Source organism: Falco biarmicus, chromosome 2 (assembly GCF_023638135.1).
Source record: "Falco biarmicus isolate bFalBia1 chromosome 2, bFalBia1.pri, whole genome shotgun sequence".
NCBI lineage: Eukaryota > Metazoa > Chordata > Aves > Falconiformes > Falconidae > Falco > Falco biarmicus.
The window spans coordinates 17,385,913-17,407,481 of record NC_079289.1 but is presented as its reverse complement, the minus strand read 5'-3'; the positions used below and the strand labels follow the sequence as shown (position 1 = coordinate 17,407,481).

General features: G+C 39.5%; 1 protein-coding gene across 3 annotated transcripts in view; it reads right to left on the bottom strand.

The window, feature by feature from the left end:
* Positions 1-8,216: 8,216 nt before the first annotated feature.
* AASDHPPT (aminoadipate-semialdehyde dehydrogenase-phosphopantetheinyl transferase) overlaps positions 8,217-21,569 on the bottom strand; it is a 37,038-nt gene continuing 23,685 nt past the window's right edge. For 2 of the 3 annotated variants that reach the window (XM_056328733.1, XM_056328735.1), the window contains 2 exons: positions 18,165-18,242; positions 8,217-12,031 (listed from right to left, as the gene is read on the bottom strand). In XM_056328733.1, the coding sequence (XP_056184708.1) occupies positions 11,861-12,031; positions 18,165-18,242 (249 nt within the window). In that variant the 3' untranslated portion in view covers positions 8,217-11,860. The remainder of the gene's footprint in view (positions 12,032-18,164; positions 18,243-21,569) is intronic. The other variant, XM_056328734.1, reaches the window with a different exon arrangement.

Here is a 21,569-nt window from a genome sequence, read left to right as displayed (position 1 = left end):
TCAATTATTCTTGTGCAAAATTGGAGTCCATTGCACAGTGCGGCTTTGCAGACAAGGAAAGGACAATCTCCACTGCAAGAGGGATGCAGACTCAGTTTCCCATAGAGGGAAATCAAACTGGAAGGGGTAAAAGAACGTGAACGGATGAGGAGAGTGCAGGAAGAGTGTGCTATGATTATATGGTATCTGTGAACTGGCTTGGGATGTAGTCAGCATCACAAAAGAGCCCTTGGCCTGCAGAAGACAAAAATATTCTGGCCAAGCAGTTGTAAGTTAAGCAGGAAAGAATGGTAAGCAGAGGCCATATACCCAAAGCACAACTGAATTATCTTTTAATTCATACATACACTCACGTTTAATTAAATTATGATATTGCCAAGCCTTTGGCATACTGCCTGCTGAATAAACATTACTGGCATAGATACTCCATAATTCTATTACAGATTTATTAATTCAAATGGAGAAGCAGGCAGGCATGAAAATAGCTAGAAATTTCAACTGAAAACCACCTATAGGTTAGACAGAGAAACACAACATGCCAACATGGAAGAGTCTGACAGCGACGTCTCTGCTCACAGGAGCCATCCAAGGTCTATGCCCATCTCCTTAGTCTATTAGCAGTCAAACAGCCAAGTCTGTCTTGTATCAGCACAATGACTCGTGATCATCCCCTATGTACAAGAACTACATCCTCTGAGTTCGAAGGAGCTGTTGTTGGATTATTAGGTTTGTCATTGGTGGGATTCAATTATTCCTGTATTATTTGTGTGAGACTAATGCAAAGAGGCTCCAGCTGAGACCAGGCCTCCATTTTATGAGGTACTGGGAGACAGTTTCTTTCTCAAAAGGGGCTTGCGGTTTCAGCTGACAATATGCAGACCGAGGGGAAACAGAGGCATTGAGAAGTCATTTTATTATGGTTGCACGAAATACAGCCAACAGACAGAGATTAATTCTAAATGACACGGTTCTATTAGTGGGTATCCAGTTAAAACATAATCACATGCCCCTTCTTGATTAAAGTAGAAGCAAGGCCATTTTAGACCTATAACAAAGAAAGAAGCAAACAAAAAGTAATATATAAAATTACAAGAAAATGTATGATAGAGATCATGTTAGCTTTGGAAGCTGGAGGAATGGAAAAAAATATTTTACCACCAGAACTGGAACACTCCTTAGTTCTTACCTCCCAGCTGTGCTGTTGTCCTCTCCCATTTCTAATTGAAAATGCATGTTTTGATTTCCATTACGGTAAAAAAATAAAAAGTGGAGTTCTATTTTAGAATCTATAGAACAATGGCTTTCACCACAAAAATCATACTATAAACTGCTCTACATAGAACTGGGTTTTCGCTGCTCTTGTGCTTACCTCAAGAAGTAAAGCTGCTTCTTCAAAAGCCTTGTTTGATGCCAGCTCAGGTGCTAGACTGGTTTGCCATCTTTGGCCTGCCTCACTCCTCTTACGAATTTTCCCTGCCTGATCAGAGCTCTCAGAAACCCTCCTGAAGCCCAGGAGGGAAGAAGCCCTGTGTACTGTAATGGACAAACATCTGACACAGTGTCCTGTGGTTGAAATTAGATTCCTTAGAGTGGAGAATCATATTGATCAGGTCTACAAAAGCTAACAGCTGTCCACCCTCGGCTCCTCAGGATGGAAGAGTTCACAGGAGTTTAGATTCAGATTTTTGTTAAAACTTGTGCTCTTGATCATTCTTTTACCAATAGTGTTCTCTTATAGACAACAAGAGTGAATTTGTATAAGTTGTACAGGACCTGCACTGCAAAGTAGTGGCGAAGATGAGGCAGCATTTCTGATATTGTGCCTTATACTAAGACCATGAAATCACCTCTTCAAAGCAGGACGCGGTAGTTATTTGGCTGTGATACGCCCACCAGATTTTCTAATTAACAGGTGTTTTCTTACCTGCCAACCCACAGTATCGTCTTTTTCAGAAGCATTTGTTTTCTGAAACAGTTGCATCTAGACTCTTCTTTTGAAGACCTGTTAGAAACTCAAATATATTTCAAGCATGTACTGTAAAGACACTACAGATTTTCCTCTGTCACACTGCATGTTGAACTAGAAAAGCCCTTAAGACCTATGGGCTAAAGCAAAATAAATACAACGCAGTCTTGTTTCTCAGGTTTCTGTTGTTAACCTCCCTCAAAGATAAAGTACCAATCATTAAATGACACAGGAAAAAATAGATACTTAACTATATTAACTCCTTTTCATATTTCTTTAATTCATGTATTTCCTATAAAAGCTTCTAAGAGGTAAAAAAAAAAAATTATAATTATGTCATAATCAGTTCCTCCTCCTATTTGTTCAAGGCACTATTTTTATTTCCCCACTGCCATGTCTTAAATTGTCTCTTGCATCAGCTAAATGTATTTGTACCATTTGTATTAGTTGCTCTTGAAGCTTTCTTCTTACACTTTCTGGCTGCTAAATTAATAAAGATGGGGTTGGCTTCTAGTTCTTTTAAAGCTGATTATGTGTATATCATACATATATATGTATAATGTATATGTGTGTATGCTACATATGTGTAGCAACTTGTTGATGTATCAGTCAGTGATGAACAGTTAGAACGAATGAGTTAAAACACACTGTGTGGCTGAAACATATATTTCCATTAACACATCTAAATTTTGATGCAACTGCATTTTTATTTACCTTTTAAAAGCCTATTTATACAAACTCAACAACTCAATCAACGCTGCATTCAAACTGCTGTCACACCAAAAAAACAACCGAAAAACATAATCATTCTATCACATAGTTCAGAAGTCCCCAAATTGACTTTTATAAATAAATCAGGTATATTTTAAAATTCCTGGCACATACAAGGTTTCTTCACTATCTCAGCAGCCCTTTACTCTGGGACAAATTATTGTCTTCATCTGACATTACTTTCTTCCCTCTTTTGACTGAAGACTCATCTCAGAAGATAAACTTATTTTCTGATTATTTAAAGGTATTTACATGACCAATATTACATAGGCCTATGTCCAGCATATCTGCCTTTACCCAAGCCGGCTGAAACCAACGTGCTGACACTGTAAAGAGCAGTTTGCTATTCTCTCTTTTTATCCTGAACGGTGACTGAAAGGTAACAATGATTTCTGCCAAGTAGGAGCTGTCTGACTGCCCCAGTTTAAATGCTAATAAATACCCTACTGCACTTTAGGGAAAACATTCTGCATTAACAAGGCCAATCATCTAAAGATCCTAACAAGCAATTAGGCAGAAACAATGATATCAGAAAGATCAGTCTTTTTGTAATGTGCTGTTTTCACCCACATGAGAATTTTAATTACGATATAAGCAAGTACACAACTGAAGTACAACCTTTACCCACACACAGTTTTACTGTTCCAAATTAATCCAATACATTTTCCCAATGTTGGACAGGTAGCTAATTAATTGTAGATCACGTAACTGTCACAAGACTAACAAAACGCTTTTATGTAGGTAGGAGGATATTACTCTATTCAGTAGACAGTGTTTGAACTTAATACAGGCAGGAAAATTCCATTTCTCTTACAAAGAGACCACTGACCTCATTGAATAAACAGTTGGCTGTACCTTTCACAAAAGCTCTCAGCCAGGATAAGGAGCACATTGTACCATCAGCTGATACATGGGCTGAATCCACTCACCTGATGGCAGCAGAAAAACTAGGCTGCTGAAGCTGAGAAAATACAGGATACCACTTTCAAAGGAAAATATTTTCAAGGCAGTCTTTTCAGATTTTTGCCTGTGTGCTATTTCAAATGCAAACTCAATGTAATTTTAATAGGCAGTCATCCAAATATATCAAACAACACTCTGATGAAAAAAAAAACAAATGCGTTTTTGTAATTAATATAGGTACTTATACAAACTGCAGAGGAAAACACAAGCCTATCCTTAACTGAAAGATAAGATACTGTAATACAGTGTGTGTATATATATCTGTAAGTCTACATGTTTAAATAGAAGATATATTCATTAAATTATTATATAATTAATGCATTACATATACAGCATACAATATGTATCATACAATGATACACAAAATCTGTAATCATGTTTCTAAAGATCATTTCTATTTTTGTTAGTCTTTTTGCACTTGCCTTCTGCACTGGTTATTAGGATTGCCATCTGTGGTGCTTTAAAGCCAAAACCAGCAGTACATTGATATTATGGCAAAAATTGTGAACACTGGTGAGAACTGGCCTTAGTAAATTGATGGGCCAGAAGCATTAGCTTCAACATGGTAAAAAAAAAATCAGAACTAATTATCAGTCATGCAATTGAGAGTTCAATATTCAGTGACATCAAGTAGTGACATCATTCAACTGAGTTAATGCAAGAAATAATGAGGCAGCTTGAGAGCCATTGCAACAGGAGCACATAACTCTCCTCCTCTGATCAAAACAGGGTCACACCGAACAACCGAGTAACCACTGGCTGCTCAGGCAGCAGCAGGCAGGTGAAGCGCCGCGCTGTCAAGCTCTTACTTCTGCTGATGTATTTTTATAAAAACATGTCAGGCACACCATCCGTCTTCAGCATTTGCCACCCCTCAGAACTGCTGTCTCCATGGAAAGGGCTACAAACATGGCCTGTCTGTGCAGCAAACAGCTTCCCTAGGCACAGAGGATCCTGGACACACAGGGCATGACCAAGCGGAATGGATGAGTGGCTCACCTGTACGTGAGCTCAGGGGCAGCCCAGGCACCCGCTTTCTGCCTCTAGGCAGAGATTCCCATGGATAAAATGGACGTGACTGGCTACTCGAGTGAACTTCAGCCTACCCCAAGATTAAAGGAATCTTGGGGTCAGTACTGGCTCCAGTCCTGTTCAACTTGCTCATCAGTGACCTGGATGAAGGGACAGAGTGTGCCCCCAGCAAAGCTGCTGATGATGCAGAACTGGGAGGAGTGGCTGATGCACCAGAAGGCTGCGCTGCCATTCAGCGAGACCTGGACAGGCTGGAGAGCTGGGCGGGGAGGGACCTCATGGAGTTCAACAAAGGCAAGTGTAGGGTCCTGCACCCTGGGGGGAACAACCCCATGTACCAGTACAGGCTGGGGCTGACCTGCTGGAGGGCAGCTCTGTGGAGAGGACCATGGGAGCAAGATGCCCATGAGCCAGCAGTGTGCCCTTGTGGCCAAGGTGGCCAATGGGACCCTGGGGTGCATCAGGAGAAGCATGGCCAGCAGGTGGAGGGAGGTGATCCTCCCCTCTGCTCTGCCCTGGTGAGGCCCCATCTGGAGTGCTGTGCCCAGTGCTGGGCTCCCCAGTTCAAGGGAGACAGGGAACTACTGGAGAGGGCCCAGCGGAGGGCTGCAAAGCTGATGAGGGGACTGGAGCATCTGCCTTACAAGGAAAGGCTGAGAGAGCTGGGCCTGGTTAGCCTGGGGAAGAGAAGACCGAGAGGGATCTTATCAGTGTCTACAAATATCTTAAGGGCGGGTGTCAGAGGATGGGACCAGGCTCTTCTCAGTGGTGCCCAGTGACAGGACAAGGGGCAACGGGCACAAACTGCAGCACAGGCAGTTCCACCTGAATATGAGAAAGTTCTTTACCTTAAGGGTGACAGAGCCCTGGCACAGGAGATATTCAAAACCTGCCTGGACGCAGCTCTCTGCAAGCTGCTGGAGAACTTTCTTTAGCCGGGGGCTGGACTAGATGACCTCCAGAGGTCACTTCCAACCCTGACCATTCTTGATTCTTGGATTCTGTGTAATTTTTTTTTAAAAAAAAATCTCAAATTTTTCAGTTCAAACACCAATCCAAGGTTGGAATACTAAAATACCGTGACAAGAGAAACTCGCTAGATAAATGGAAAATATTAACAGCAACTTTGAAAGTGTGTAATGGATACTACTATTTAAACCTGAGGGGGAGAAATGGAAACTGAAATAAAAGGATTGAAATAATTTCAGGTGCTCTGAGACCTTAGAGCAAAGCAGAACTAAGAACTTCTCTTCGTGAGCTAAAAGCTAGCATTAAGACACTTTCAACTAGTCTTTTACATTTATTTCCCCTTATTATTTCCAGTACAACATTAAGATCGTAACACAATTCCTTTACTCATCTTTTCCGTTAATTTACTAGGGAAATAATGTACCACTTTTTGGTAATAATATCAAAACATTTCTTGTCAGCTCAGGGACAACCACCTGCCAGCAGGAATTTTCAGCAAGCTGGGACTAGCCCACTAAAAGCTGTTGCAGCAAAAGGTACCTCAGGCAGGTGTTAGAGGTCTGGCTGAACCAAAGGCACAGCACAAGGCACACCAACACATGCAGAAACAGGATGGAACAGATGCGTCAGCTTACACAGGTGCTTTGCAAAAAAGGCAAGTTTGCCAACAGCACCCAAGTCCTCAAAACCTAACATAGTCAAAATCTCAGTGCCTCTGTGAAATACCTGACTATACTTAAGTGCCTGAATAACTCAATGGGGTAATAACAAAATCCAAAGTGAGACATTTATATATAGTGAGACATTTATATATCTACAACATAGCTATCAAAACCAAAAAATGTGAACATGGAAAAAAAACCCAACCTCTTTAGAACTTTGCCATTCATAAGAACATCAGCATTTACCAAAGCTCCATCAGTCCTTCCAAGTTCTGATATTACATGCAGGTCTGACATTGCATCTTGCTTGTGCTGGGAACCCTGGGGTTAGCTTCCTGCCTTAAACCTACTCAGGATGTTCACTAGGCACCCCTAAAAACCTAGGACATTATCTGACCAGCAGTCTGGCAAACCTTTTAAATACACTTAACACAGCATTTCTAAGGTTGGAACTTAAAAAAAAAAAAAAATATCAAAAATGCTTGCCTTCGGTAGGACTTATACCTAGATGGTGCACTTGACTGGAACACATCTGCAAACAAATTACTTTAAACTCTTTATTCAGACTATTACAATTTTGATTAAAAGGCAGAAACTCCAGAATCCTCCTCAGCATAAGGAAAACATATCCCTTTTTCAGAAACAAATTTGATCAGCAGGTTATAGACTGACACAGGCAGGGCCAGTAATATTCCTAGCAGCCAAGAAACAAGAAATGAAAGTGAAATCAGCACTTGATTAAGACCTTTCCAACAGAATAAAAAGTCTGGGGTTTTGTACTTAGTTGCTATGGCTGCTCATGGGTTTGGCAATATCCACTGGATAAAACCTTTAATCATTAGAAGCTCCCACCTAATTCAGTTTGAAGAATTAGACTTCATTAGTTATATGCAGAGCGAGATGGACTTGACATCTAGATCCACCATGCCCCAAATCATTCCTTCTCTTATTGGGCTGATCACCACTAAAAACATAGAAAGGCAGCTTCAAAATGTATTAAATTACTCAGTTAGTAGTGATGCAAAACTATTTCCTAACAGATTATGCACATCATTGCAGATATACATTTCTATTTGCGGTATGAAGAATACATCTTTGCAAGGCAGCTACGAGGCAGCTTCTCTAATGCTTTGCTATGACAGTGCCTCTTCACTGCTTTTAAAGCAGAAATAAAGGTGTCTAGGCACCTCTAGATATTGGAGGATCAAAGATGCATTCCAACTGAAATACCCACTTTCTTTCTGTTACATCACTTATAAATCCAAAAAAAAATGTCAAGGGTTTTAAAGAAAACCCTTGTGCAAGCAAAAACATTTCTTCTGTGTCAATAAGCTCCTACTACAACATGAAGAACATTTATGTTCCGCAACATAGTTACAAAAAAAATCCTTCAAAAATTTCTTTACATGGGTAAGTAACACTATGCAACACTGCAGTCTTGTATTTGGAAATATGTATCTTCCTACAGCATTAAACCTCACACTATTGCAATTTAGACCAAATGATGACACGTGTACTCTAACACAGAATACACTAACATTATGTAATAGTTATGTCAAGAAACTACCTTGCGTGTTATTAAGTTAAAACTGCAAGAAGAAACCAGGGAGTGTCTTTCACAACTAATCTTATATGAATGCCGGAGACTGGACAGCTGGTCCTTTGTTTCATGATTCATCTAAAGGATGTCACTAAGAGTATACAGACTTGTGTTCCCATAAATTGTTTCAAAGATAAAGGAATGTTAGGCAAGTGTTTCAACAATCCCACCTATGTCTGGAACTAAGTAACCATGACATAAAAAAATAACTGAGAAAGAACCATAAATAGACAACACAGAATCAGAACACAAATACAAAATAACCTGATTTTTATTTTGATAAAGAAATTAAACTCAATCTTAGTAGAAATAGAGTCATACACAATATCTGGCCATAAAAACCTGTATGTACAGCGCAAGAAAATAACATATTGCAAAAAGTTACTTTTTCCAAAAACTTTTAAAATGTTGGCTCACTTGAGAGGAATTCATAATTTATTTTCATGCTTATGTTTTCTATAGAGTGTAGAGCTATCCAAAATACCCGTATTCTGGAGAAACATGAAGTGCAAATTAGCAGGTACAGCCACCTGCAAAATTAGGCAGTGGTTAAGAGAGAAGTCTGAATCACTGTTTTAGACTTGGTTGTATCAATTCTGCCCAAGAACCACTTACCTTCTTTGTAGAATGTAGTACTATAATCTTGTAAAGCTCCAACAAAGAGACAGTCCATGCTCACTTGAATAGCTATTTTTTCCTTCCATTCTTGATTTTCTTTGGAGCTCGTGGCTTTATTGCAATGTCTTCGGTAAAAACTATTGTTTAAAAGTGAGCTGTTGCTTGGATGTTTCCAAGAACATACAAATTACAGCTACGATTTCTTCTCTAAGATCAGTACATTTTATTAACATCAGTGCATTTAATCCCATAATATAGACAATAAACATCTTGCATAGGTTTACAGACTTTGTGAAAGGCTAAGAATAAATTCATATGATCCACTTTCCAAAGGCACAGATTTTCACATCAAATGGCACCAGTCTCTGGTCACACAGCTGCAAACTGTCTTGAACACAGTTCCTAATCCACTCGAACAATTTTAGTTTCATGCAAAATAAAAAAAGGTTTAAGCATATGTCCAAACTAAAACATGTTTATTCATTTTTTACAATCTTTTCACTGAAGACCAAAACTTTTAAAAACTTTTTTTCTATTTTTAGGTCAGAGATTGTTAATAGCTACTCCTCAGAAACATTGGGTTGATTCGTAGTCTAGGGCAGCAGATCTGATCCAAGACCTGAATCTGTACTTTGAGAAACAGGGAGGATGGTCAAACCTGTTCCATAGGGAAAAAGACTGGGAAAGGGTCATGTGGGGCAGAGCTTGTGTTTTTGCAGCTTCTTACCCTCTAGGATCCAGGTACATGGTATGGCCATGTCTAGGGCATTATATAGAAACAAAACAGATAAAGGAATGGAGTTCTGGAAAAGATACCTGAAGGCTAGAGGGCTTCTAGACACAACTGGGAAATTTCTTGCAGATAGAAAAGTGACAGGAGACCAGCAAAGGTCAGCTCATCTGCACTGGCCTGGGCCAACAACTTCAACTACTAAGGGAAGCTGGAGCTGTGCCAGACCAGTATTTCTGAAAACGGTAGAGACCCTATAGAGACTAAGACTGTATTTTGAGGAAACGCAAGGAAGCCAGTGTTATGGCCATGTGTGGCTACAGGACTCAGTTTTTTATATAAAGGGAAGTGTGATGGTGAAATAAAAAATCTTAGTACATTAATTTATCTGAACAAGCTAGGAACATTTATTTCAGCACGTGCCTCTGATGACTTTATGAACGTGAATGATCCTTCTTAAAGAGTCAGAGGATCCTGCTGGCCCTTTAGCAGCATGCTTTTAGCTGATAATTTCATAACTATACAGCTGCTCTTTCCCACAGCAGTAAAAGCAAGTGTAAAATTTCTGTCCATTTGCAATGACACTAAACAACCTGACTCAAGTGGCTCTTCACAAGGTATTACCATCACCTAACCTTATTGCTACTCAAGGTTAAAAAAAAAAAAAAAAAAAAAAAAAAAAGATTAATCCTACTCTTCAAATAGCTTAGTGTACATCAAAGCCATGGAAAAATTATAATGTGAGGAACTGCAATCTTCTAGATATTTGTCTGCCCATTAAAAACTAGAATTTTATTTCATGGAAAGCTAAAAACAAGCTGGTTTTGGTTTTGTAATCTTTCCAACTACATATAGTCCAGAAATTTACCATATTCCTGGCAAGCAAATCAAGTGTAATTTTCTAATTTAACAAAATTGGTTTGTCCTCTACTTATATGCAAGCACAATATTAAAAATAATTTAATACTTTTAAAACTCTTCCCAATGAGATAAAAATTCTGGTTTGGGGCACTGTCACCATGCAGAAATAACTCATCTCTAGTATGAAATGAATTCCTTTATCCTGCAAAATCTAGATCCGAAAATTCTCTATTCATCTCACCCCATATTTGCAGTTCATTTCATTGTTTCAGCAAAAAAGTTGGCAATTTAAACTGGCTAGTACAGCTGCAATTGATGGGGTCCTCAGTGACTGGTGAGGACTGGCATGTACTGGACCAGTTAACAGCCAGCCAGCCATGGAACTCAGCACTCTCCAGCCCCCTGTACTCCGAATAGGCCTCCTTATTCTGCAGACTTCCAAAAACTGTGGCAGAACAAGTCCTTTATTTCAGCTTGGCGACAGTTCTATTTATCTCAGTTCTTAGGCAACCTTCATGTGCTTGCCCATCTGGGATTATAGTCCACTTCAGCTAGAACAGAGTAAGACTGAGTCAACTGAATCAATTAAAAATATCCTATCCCAGTAAGTGACACTGTTACATATCCACTGAATAGCCTTTTCTGGCCGCCATGGAGTGGCAATTACTTATCGCAAGTTGTAATTCACTTTTTAAAACCAGTCTGGAATACTTGCCTTACAATTTGTATATAAATTATTCTATATTTCTGTTAACTTCAGATTTGAAGCTACTGAACATTTAATTTAACGCCTGTGGAATCTGGAGAAAAGTCACTACTTCACTGATTTGCAGTTTTGGAGAAAAAAGAAAAACACAGATCTCCTCCAGAAATTTAAATTCACTGTAAGACAGTAAAATATTCTGTCTTCAGATGTTATGAGACTATTTGGAAAAAAGTTCATAGTTTTGGGGTTTTTTTTCCCCTGCCTCCACCCTAACTTAGTGTTTAGGACAGTACAGATGTAAATGCAAGTCTAGAAAAATTGAACTGCTGTTTGGCTCATATCTACTGCTGAGGAAACAAATACAAAAAGAACTGTTATAAATCAAACTGTAAGTTACATACAGGAAGCTTTAATTCACAATGATTCTAAGGGAAAGGACACGACACACAAGTTAATTCCCTGCCTTAAACTGGTTTTGTGCAGATGTAGTTCCAAGCCTACTAAGACTCAGACCTCTTCAGCCTGCTATTATGCAAAGTGTTGTACAAACACTTGCACCATACAGTAACAGCAAAAGAATTTGTACCAATTATTCTGGCTTTATTCATCTGAGAATAAATTATTTTTTGTAAGAGAAAAGGCAGCGTCATCATTTAAGCTTCAGCATAAACGAAGTATGGAAACATTTTTATACATTAAACACTTGTTGACTAGTCAACAACATTATTGTAGCTCTTCTCCCTGTTCCTAGCATGGGTAATTACCGAAGTGTAAAAAAACACAGGCATGAGAAGCAAAAAAACATGTGGCCAGCTTAGACTTCTCAGTCAGAATTTCTTCAGCAAACAAACACGCATCTTTGTTAAGATATTGATAAAGAATGCCAATTTTAAAAAGGTGAAAACAGTAATGGTAACATTGTATTAAATATATTCTATCATTATAGAGTAACAGTATAAAAATTTTGACAGTTTTCTTTTTCTTATAAGCATTCATATCTTGAATGTGAATTCTGTTTCACTGGAGTCTCTTGCTTAGAACAAAAATTATCCCAATATGCAGAATCCTCAGGTGTGACTGGAATGCCAGATGCAACTAAATCTTCAAAAGTCAATAATGTAAACTGTGGTTCGTTAGGCTCCATGCAACATACCTAAGGAAAAAATACGTATTCGTATTACAGGAATCAATAAATCTCAATTTTTCTCCCTGCGATATTCCTTGTCCGGTTTAAACTACACATTGCTTACAGAAGAAAAAAGAAAATATTCCAGTTGAGACCAATGTCACTGTCCCTAGTTTATGCTATACAGTGACTAATAGAAGCATGTAACAGGTCACATGGAAAAAGCAGTTTTTCATTGAAGCTTAGTTCACAAAACTGAAAGAACAGGGGACACAGAATGCTGCAGATACCACAGAATGAATGTTTAAGTCCAGAAAAAAGCAAGAAAAATCCCACCAACAAATAAAATGTAGTTAATTCTCCAGCAGACATGACTACTTGAGATGATAGTGTAAGGATTTATTCCACTAGAGGTGTGCCTATTCATATTCTTTTTAATACCAGCAATCACGGGGTTGTGCATGCTTCTCTCAAACTCATGCTATTTAAGGACAGAAGTGGTCATAATCAATCCACAATTCCCCATGTTAAATCCAGATTAAGTGCAGACTAAGATATTACAGATGAGAGTGTCACGGTCTCTGTGTTCCACCACTTCAAGAAAAATCACATGGCAAAGGAAAAAGGTTAAATTTTTTGAGCACATTACTGTGCAGCCTGTTGTATGCTGTCTGAAAGTGTAATTCTTTCCAGACACCAGAGCAAACAGTACAGCTGCATGAATCAAACATGAATACAGCTGATCCTTCCAAATTCAGCATTTGCTCAAGCAACATATTCTCAATGTTTAATATTTCATAGAATTCAACAGGACTACTCTGCAATAGGGTTATTCTGTACATCACACAAACTGACACATTTTTGATGCAGACTAAGGTACTGTTAACTTCTTACGGAGCGAACACTGGTATCTGGCAATTACAGGATGGCTGAAACTGGAAAAAGAGCTCTGCAGGTCATGTGGTCTAACTTCCCTGCTCAAGCAAGGCCACCTAGAGTTAGTTGCCCAGGCCCGCGTTCAGATGGCTTTTGAATATCACCGAGAATGGAGACTCCACAATCTCCTTGGGCAATCTCAGTCACCTTTGCAGTGGAAAAAAAAAAAAAAAAAAAGTTTTCTGATGTTCAGAGGGAACAACCTGTGTGTCAGCTTGTGCCCGCTGTCTCTGGTCCTGCAACTGGGCACCAATGAAAAGAGCCTGGCTCTGTCAAATTTGCACCCTCCCTTCAGGTATTTATATACTTTACTAAGATCCCCTAAAGCCTTCTCTTTTCCAGGCTGAACAATCCCAGCTCTCTCAGCTTTTCCTCATAGGAGAGATGTTCCAGTCTCTTAACTTCATTTGTGGTACTTCGCTGGACTCTCCAGTATGTCCGTGTTTCTCTTGTACTGACCAGCCCAGAACTGAACACAGCACCCTAGATGTGGCATCACCAGTGCTGAGCAGAAGGGAAGGATCATCTCCCTTGACCTGTTGCCAATATTTTGTCTAATGCAGCCCAGGATACCATACCCTTCTATGCTGCAAGAGCCCATTGCTGGTTCACATTCAGTCTGGTGTCCACCAGGATCCCCAATGCCTTTTCTGCAAAGCTGCTTTCCAGCTGGCTGGCCGCCAGCATGTCCTGGTGCCTGGGGTTGCTCCTCTGCAGGTGCAGGACTTTGCACTTACTGTTGAACTCCATGAGGTTCCTGTCAGTCCATTTCTCCAGCCTGTTGAGGTCTCTTTGGATGGCATCACAACCCCCTGGCATATCAGCCACTCCTCCCAGTTTGTGTCACCAGCAAACCTGCTGAGGGTATACTGCCCCATCATTCAGATCATTTATGAAGATGCTAAACAGGATAGGATCTAGTTTTGAACCCTGGGGTACATTGCTAATTACTGGCCTCCACTGACACTTCATGCCGCTCATCACCACCCTCTGTGCCCAACCATTTCGCCAGTTTTCAGTTCACCTCACTGTCTGCTTATCCAGCCCATACATCAACATTTTCTCTAGGAGGATCTTATGAGAGCACACATCAGAGATAAAAGATACTGAAGCCTAGGTAGAGAATAGCCACTGCTCTCCCCTCATCTACCAGGCCAGTCATTTCACTGTAGAAGTTTACCAATTTGGTCAAGCATGACTTTCTCTTGGTGAAGCTATGCTCACTGCTCCTAACGATTTCTTTGTCCTTGATGTGCCTGGAAACGGTTTCCAGAGTTAGCTGCTCTGCCACCTTTCTGGAGATTGAGGTGAGACTGACAGGCCTGTAATTCCCTGGGTCCTCCTTCTTGAAGATGAAGTGACACTTCCTTTTCTCCAGCCTTTGGGCACCTCTCCCAGTTGCCATGATGAACCTAAGATTATTGAGAGAGGCTGTGCAATGACAGCTGACAGCAGCATCCCGTAACAGCTCATGGAATTATGTACGTCCTGTTTGCTTACATATTCCCTGACTTGATCCTCTTCCAAGGGTACATCTTCCTTGCTCCTTCCCCTCTCATCCCTGGAACCTGAGATTCCTGAAGGCTGGTCTTGCTAAGAAAGACTGAGGGAAAAGGCTGAGGTACCAGATGCCGCCTTCACATGTTCTATGCACTTGAGGCCTCCATCTTATAGAGCAAAAGGCCTGCATCTTCCCTAGTCTTCACTTTAGCCTCTATGCACTTACGGAAGCCCTTCTTGGTTCCTTGGACATCCATGGCTTTAGCTTTCCTAATTTTGACCCTGGATGCTCAGACAACGTTTCTGTATTCCTCCCAGGTTACTAGTTCTCATTTCCATTCTCTTTATGCTTCCTTTTCATGTTTCAATTTGGCTAGAAGCCCTGTCTTTATACACACAGGCCTCCTGGCCTTTTTGCCTGACTTCATACACACTGGAATGGAACTCTCTTGAGCTTGGATGAGGTGATCCTCAAATATCAAGCAGCTTTCTTGGGCCCCACTTCCCTGCAAGGCCTTATCCCTTAGGACTCTTCCAAGCAGATCTTTGAGGTCAAAGTCTGCTGTCCTCAAGTCCAGGGTTCTAAGCCCTCCTCCCTGCCCCCAGGACCCTGAACTCCATCATTTCACATTCACCGTAGCAAAGGCCGCCTTTGACCTTCACAACCCCAACAAGCCCCTTCTTGCTGGTGAGGAGGAGGTCCAGCAAAACACCTCTCCTAGTTGCTTCCTCTGTCACTTAAAGGAGGAAGCTGTTGTCAGTGGACTCCAGGAACCTCCTGGGTTGCTTATGTCCTGCTGTGTCTCTCCACAGATTTTGGGGTGGTAAGTGCCCCATGAGGAGCAGGGCCTACAAACAGGATGCTGCTCCTATCTGTCTGTAGAAGGCCTCACATCCACTTGTACTTCCTGGTCAGGTAGCCTAGAGCAGACACCCACCATAATCACCCTGACTTGCCCTCTCCTTAACCCTAATCCATAAACTCATCTGGTTCCTCATCTATCCCCAGGCAGAGCTCCATGCACTCCGGCTGCTCTCTCATGTGAAAAGCAAATCCCCCTCCCTCATCTTCCCTGCCTGTCCTTCCTAAAGAGCCCCTTGATCACAACACTCCAGCCATGGGAGCCATCCCACCATGTCTCCATGATCCTAACAAGTTCATAGCCCTGCAACTGCACACAGATCTCTAACTCATCGTGTTTATTCCTCATACTGCATGCACTAATCTACAGGCTCTTTAGAGAGGCATCCCAGCATACTGAGTTCCTGGAGAAGGTTTGGGGGATGTGTCCGTAACTGTGCCTTGTAGGTGTTCACTTATATGCAAATGGAGGTGACACAGTCTAAGGCTTCCTGTCACATCTATGAAGGTTGGTCAGTGAACAGGTAAAACAGCAAAAATGTCTATTCTCTGCTTCCATGTTTGAGCTGTAAACGACTGTTAGGAATAAATGCAGAGACAACTAAATGGTTTGTGTTTGTTGTAACAGCATAGAAAGTCTCAAAGTTGTCCAACGCAGACTGAAAGCAAAAGTTAATTGAGCAGCCTGTCACTTTATATCCTCACACAAGTGACATGGTGTTGAGACATGCCTGTTCATCTGGCATTTTGGAGATGAGGTAAAGCTGCAGGAACTGTGCCTAGAGCCCTGCAAGTGACAGCGCAGATGTACACCAAATATGAACCAAGCCTCGGAACTAAGTAGACTGTTAACAGATCTAGTTTGAACTTCAGCACATGCTTGTCTGAAGGGAAATGCGTTCTGATTGAATTATCAGAAGTCCTGTGAAATTTAGCAAGTGATACATGAAAAGGTATTTTATATCCTACATATGAATTATGAAGAACTATAAACTCAGCCATCCTTCATTGAGACTTACATCAGATAACTGTCTAGATCTAGGTTAAAAGTGGAGAAAAATATTCAAGCATATAGGAGTCACTAGCAGACATTTTGTTAAGATTCTTGACACTAGAGAATTTAAGTTATAGTATGTTAAAGTAACAATTGGTCTTTCCTATGAATTGTAGGTATTTGCCGTCAAGTTGGGAAGAAAGCTCACTGGAAGTACATGTTTTGCAAACAGGACATAATGAATTACTACTCTGATAGCAGAGAAGGAACAGAAACAAGCACTGACATCCTGAAACAAGTGCATTATGTCTACACACAATTTCTTTTTTTTAAGCTAAGATGAAGAATGCCTTTTCCTCTCAACACAGCCAGTAATACATATAATCCTTTCACACAGTTCTGCTAGAAAGAGAGAAAGCCACTTTCATTTCCTCCATATTCCTGTTAGGAGTCTTGAAAAGACACAATGCAACAATACAGAAATTTCCACTTCGTATTGGGGAGTCACAGAATACTCACTTGTCCTATTTAAAATGACCTTTTTTCAGTGAATTGAGATAATGAAATTCAGGTCATCACAATTTAGTCAGTGGACAAGTATGCCTTTGAGACCTTCTTGATACAACGACTTTTCATCGGAACTCTTGATATCATGTCTATTCTTTCTATGATAATTTTAAGATGTGTGACAGTGATGGTGAAGGTCAATACTTAAAAATTGTGGATTTTTGTAGACTACTTAGTTGTCTTTAGAAATAATGAACACCTTTTCACCTCAGATTGACATTTATCAGTATTCCTGTAGGAAGGATGACATGCAGCCCCACTGGGAACTTAAGCATGTCCTGTCAAACAGAATGCATGTATTTTCTTAGAGAATATTTGAGCACTGATATACCACAGTAAATCCTCAAAAGGAAGTTTAGACTTTTTTTAACCAATGCTAGTTAAAAGGTCTGCCACTCTATGTTATCCATAAACACAGACTCAGACTTTATGACCACGATAGGTGAAAGTAGTCATGCACATATCCTTTAATCCATTCATATATAATTTTTTTTTCTAGTTCCTGGCAGAATCTTTGTATCTAAATAACAGAAAACCACTAACCCATTTTATTGTGAGCAACTACAACACCACAGAAAAAAATGGGAATCTGTCACGTTTTGCTGACTGTCTGGCTATTTTGGCTACAACTTGCCTGTCTGCCTCAAATTTGACTTTTGTTGCTATTTTCATGACCAAGGTCTTTATTAAATTACACAGAAAATCCTGAAAAGCTTTTAAGTGGCTTTGTCATTTCTCTCAATAGAGAGACCACATAGAATGAAGACTAACACTGCTGTTCTTCCCATCTGTTGGTTGTTGTTGCTCGTCTCGAGGGTCATCTTGTCCTAATGGTGTTTGAGGGATGGATCTGCTCTGAGATACATGCACTGACAGTCCCCTATTAAAATCAACTTGGTGAGGTGCCGTACTAGTTTAGCAGTCCAGATTGGTTCACTGCCTCCACTTCCCTCGGTGAAAACTATCTTTCCCACGTGAATACTAGCAGGCTGTGACAAAAATCACTTACTCTTCCCTTGAATGCACACACTGAATGCTGTAACACATACATTCCAGATTTGACATTATTTGTTGCTGTCTTCTGAAACCATTTATCCTTCCCAGACTTTTCCTGAAAGAGCTACAACAGAACTAGAACTAGAGGTAACAGTTCAGTAAGAACCTGGTTAATAATGTGCCTAAGACAAGCTTCCTCCTTGGCCCTATATCTGAGGGAACACACTTTTAGCTACAGCATCAGGCTTAAGTTTAAATTCAAGTAATTAGTTACCAAGAACTGAAAATGTTTAATAATTTCTTACATCAGAATGCTTCTGTCCAAATCCCTCCTGTTTCCCGAGAGCCACTGCAATATGATGATAGTCATCTAACCGTGTTTCCTAGTAAAGATGAAAAAATGGCAACATAAATGTATTTTCTTTACTCTGTTTCCAGGCTATGTAAATGTTTAGAATACGGTTCAGAACAATAGCAGAACATCATTTAAAATACTTTAATGACATTCAAAAAGCAATAGTCCTTTCTAGCGGTTCTGTTGGAAAGCTCAAAGATGTAGATACATTAAAAAGTTAGCAGGGCTGAACTAGTTACTATAGGTTACCATCATCTTACCCATCTGTAGATACTTACATTCAAGTTTCTGACCTTAGCATTTCTTTACCAGACACTTCTAAGTCATAAGCCATATAAACCAACTTAACTATCTGTTTTCCGATAAGATAAACTATAAACTTCCAGGAGGTATTCTGAAAAACTATGTAACTTACACCAAATAACCTTAATCACTCGTGGCTTCAGACAGCATGTAAGATCCCAACTTTAAATATCTGACACAGCAGCCTGAGTACTGCTTTGTGTAAACAGGAACCAATTTTCCTATAAAAATGTTGTAAGGCATAAAATTGTATTACTAAATATATTTAATAGCTTTGTTCAAAAGTGTTTTCCTCTAGAAAGGCTAAGAATTCATCCCAAACAATTCACTTCAGAAAAAAAACCACTTTAATATCCTTTTTCTGAATGTTTATTCTATAGTCAAGTCATAATCCTGTTGGCTTTAAGATAAAAATATGCGTGTGTGGGGTGGTGGGTGGGTGTTTTCCTTGCTTCTTTATCCAAACGTTTTCACATAATTTATGCACAAACTTTCTAAAAAGGAAATCAAGAATAACAAGAATATTACCGACAAAAACGAACAATTTAGATATCATCATTAATCTGAAACTCAGCTAGTAGTCTGGAGATTCTTCTGGGAGGTATGATTGAGCCTCCATTTTCCACTTTCTTAGGACATACTCTAACTGCACTATATTATCATATAAAGAAAGCATCATAATGCCCTCCTGTTTCCTCTCAAAGGTTGTTGGTTGCCTAGTTCTAGGGTGGGAGTGTTTTCTGTTTGTCTAAATGAAAAAAATTACTACATCCAGTTTTTAACCATTTCATTCCCCCCCTTCATTCATTTTTTGCATGTACAAGAGGTTAAAGACTGATCAGAATAGAGGACACAGTACAGCACATTAGGCAGTGTCTATATCTGTAGTCAGAAGTCTGCAAACAACTGTGTTAAAGCTTTACCCTAAATGCACAGAAATTGTTTTTTGTCAAGCAAACTTATGTATTACTTCTTGTTTGTGCAACTAAAAACATATTATAAATCCTTTTACATATTGTTAATAAAATAATTTCTTGTCAGCTCAAAGCTGCATTTAACAAGCAGTGACTCTAGGTAACATGGACCATTCCCCTACAGACACCCTGCCCAATGGACAGTGAATTCAGAAGGTTCCACCTCATTTACTTCACATATCCTATGTGGTCACAAAAGAGTTTTCAGCATCTTACAATAAAATGTAACAAATTATACCTTTCATCTTATCTTTGCTGCTCCAGAGAAATGTAAATCCAAACCAAATACAGAAGGGAAGGATGTTCTTCCTGGCCCCTACTAGCGGCCAACAAAAATCTTAAGCTATGGAGTTAATGAAACATACTGAAGCCATAAAAACCAGCACATCAGCTTGTTTCTCTCTTCATCTGGAGGTATTGCTTACAAAATAAATCCAGCTTCTTAAATGGAAATAGATGACTAAACAAAAAGAGAAGGAGGACAATCGTACAGAATTGCTCTGAGGTGAAGAGTTTGTTAAGATTCCTCTCTATAAACCAGAAAACATATAGATCAAAATTTGTTTTTCTCTGCACAGAACCACACTGTTACTAGAGCTGTTCAAGCTACAGGCACATTGAGACTTAAAATTACCTCATTTCAAAGGCTCAGCAGAATGATGTGCCTGGGATTCAAATCATTCTGGATTCACTCAACAACAGACAGCTTACGAAGAAACTGTACCTTCCCAGTGAGCAGAAAGGATTGCTGTGTGAATCCAGTTGGAATTGCTAGTCTTAGAAGTTTTCATTCCTATTTATTCCTGAAAATACCACTGGATTAACTTCTCTTACTGAGAACACTCCCTTGAATTTGCATACCAATAATTAGCAAATATGTTTCAAATTGACCCATGTAATCACAGTTTGAAATTCATATTCTGGAAGTCATTTATTTACATATAGACAAACCAAGCAAATATTTGCTGTGAATAAATGCAAACAATTACTGGTGTGGCACCATTGATGCCAGGTGATTCTTAATCCCTGAATGAGGTTTAGGATAAATGAGGTGCTTCCTTTACAAACTGGCTGTATCCAAATTTGAGAGAGGGACCAAAACAAGTAATGTCTTTTGTCTCATTTAAGATTCCTCTTTAATATAGAACCCAGTAAATGCTATTCAGCCATCCTTGCTGATTAACTGTAGAAAACTGGGACCAATAAGGAAAGAGCCATGAATACACTTAACATTTTGCAAATCAGTAATCAGGATTTTTTTTTTCCACATATCAGATCTGCTACAGACAAATTATTATAAACTTATGTATATCTCTTTAAATTATAAGACTCGTCATAGTTGTAATCAACTTCTTTCATTTTTATTAAAATGAACTAGTACTTCATTGTTGTCATTAACCTGGCAGGCAGCTAAACACCTCGTTGCTGGCAGGGCAGTACGAGAAGCTGAAGAGTCCTTGACTTAGTGTAAACACTGCTTAGCAACAACTAAAACATAAATGTGTTATTAACATTATTCTCATCCAAATCACAGCACCATACCAGCTACTAGGAATAAAATTAACTCTACCCCAGCTGAAACCAGGACAATTCTGTAAGTTTATTTTCTTCAAAGGAAGTAAATGGAGCATACAGAATTACCGATAATGATGATTGTCATCACCATCATCAGAATAACGACGCCATTCTAAATTAATACCCTGACACAAATACTGTATCACTCTTCACTGGGCTAGTAAAGTTTTATTTATTAGTAAAGAAAGTCACCTTTTTAAAATGAGGAAAGCATGCACTGCCTACGTGAATGAAGGATATTTAACACACATAGCAGACATGTTGTAAAATTAAAGTTATGTTTTTAAATTAAGTTTTACTGTATTTTTTCTCCTATTTGTTCCAAAATAGTTGGGAAGCAATCCGAGTAGCAATCTCTAGAGTACTATATGAAAACATCAAGATCAAACAAGAAGCTATTTCTGAGCTACTGCCTTCTATCCATTCTCAAAAATACACAAGGAGTGGAGGGGGAAGACAATTCAAACAAATCTAAACCCTTGGTGAAGGGACGACAGGCAACT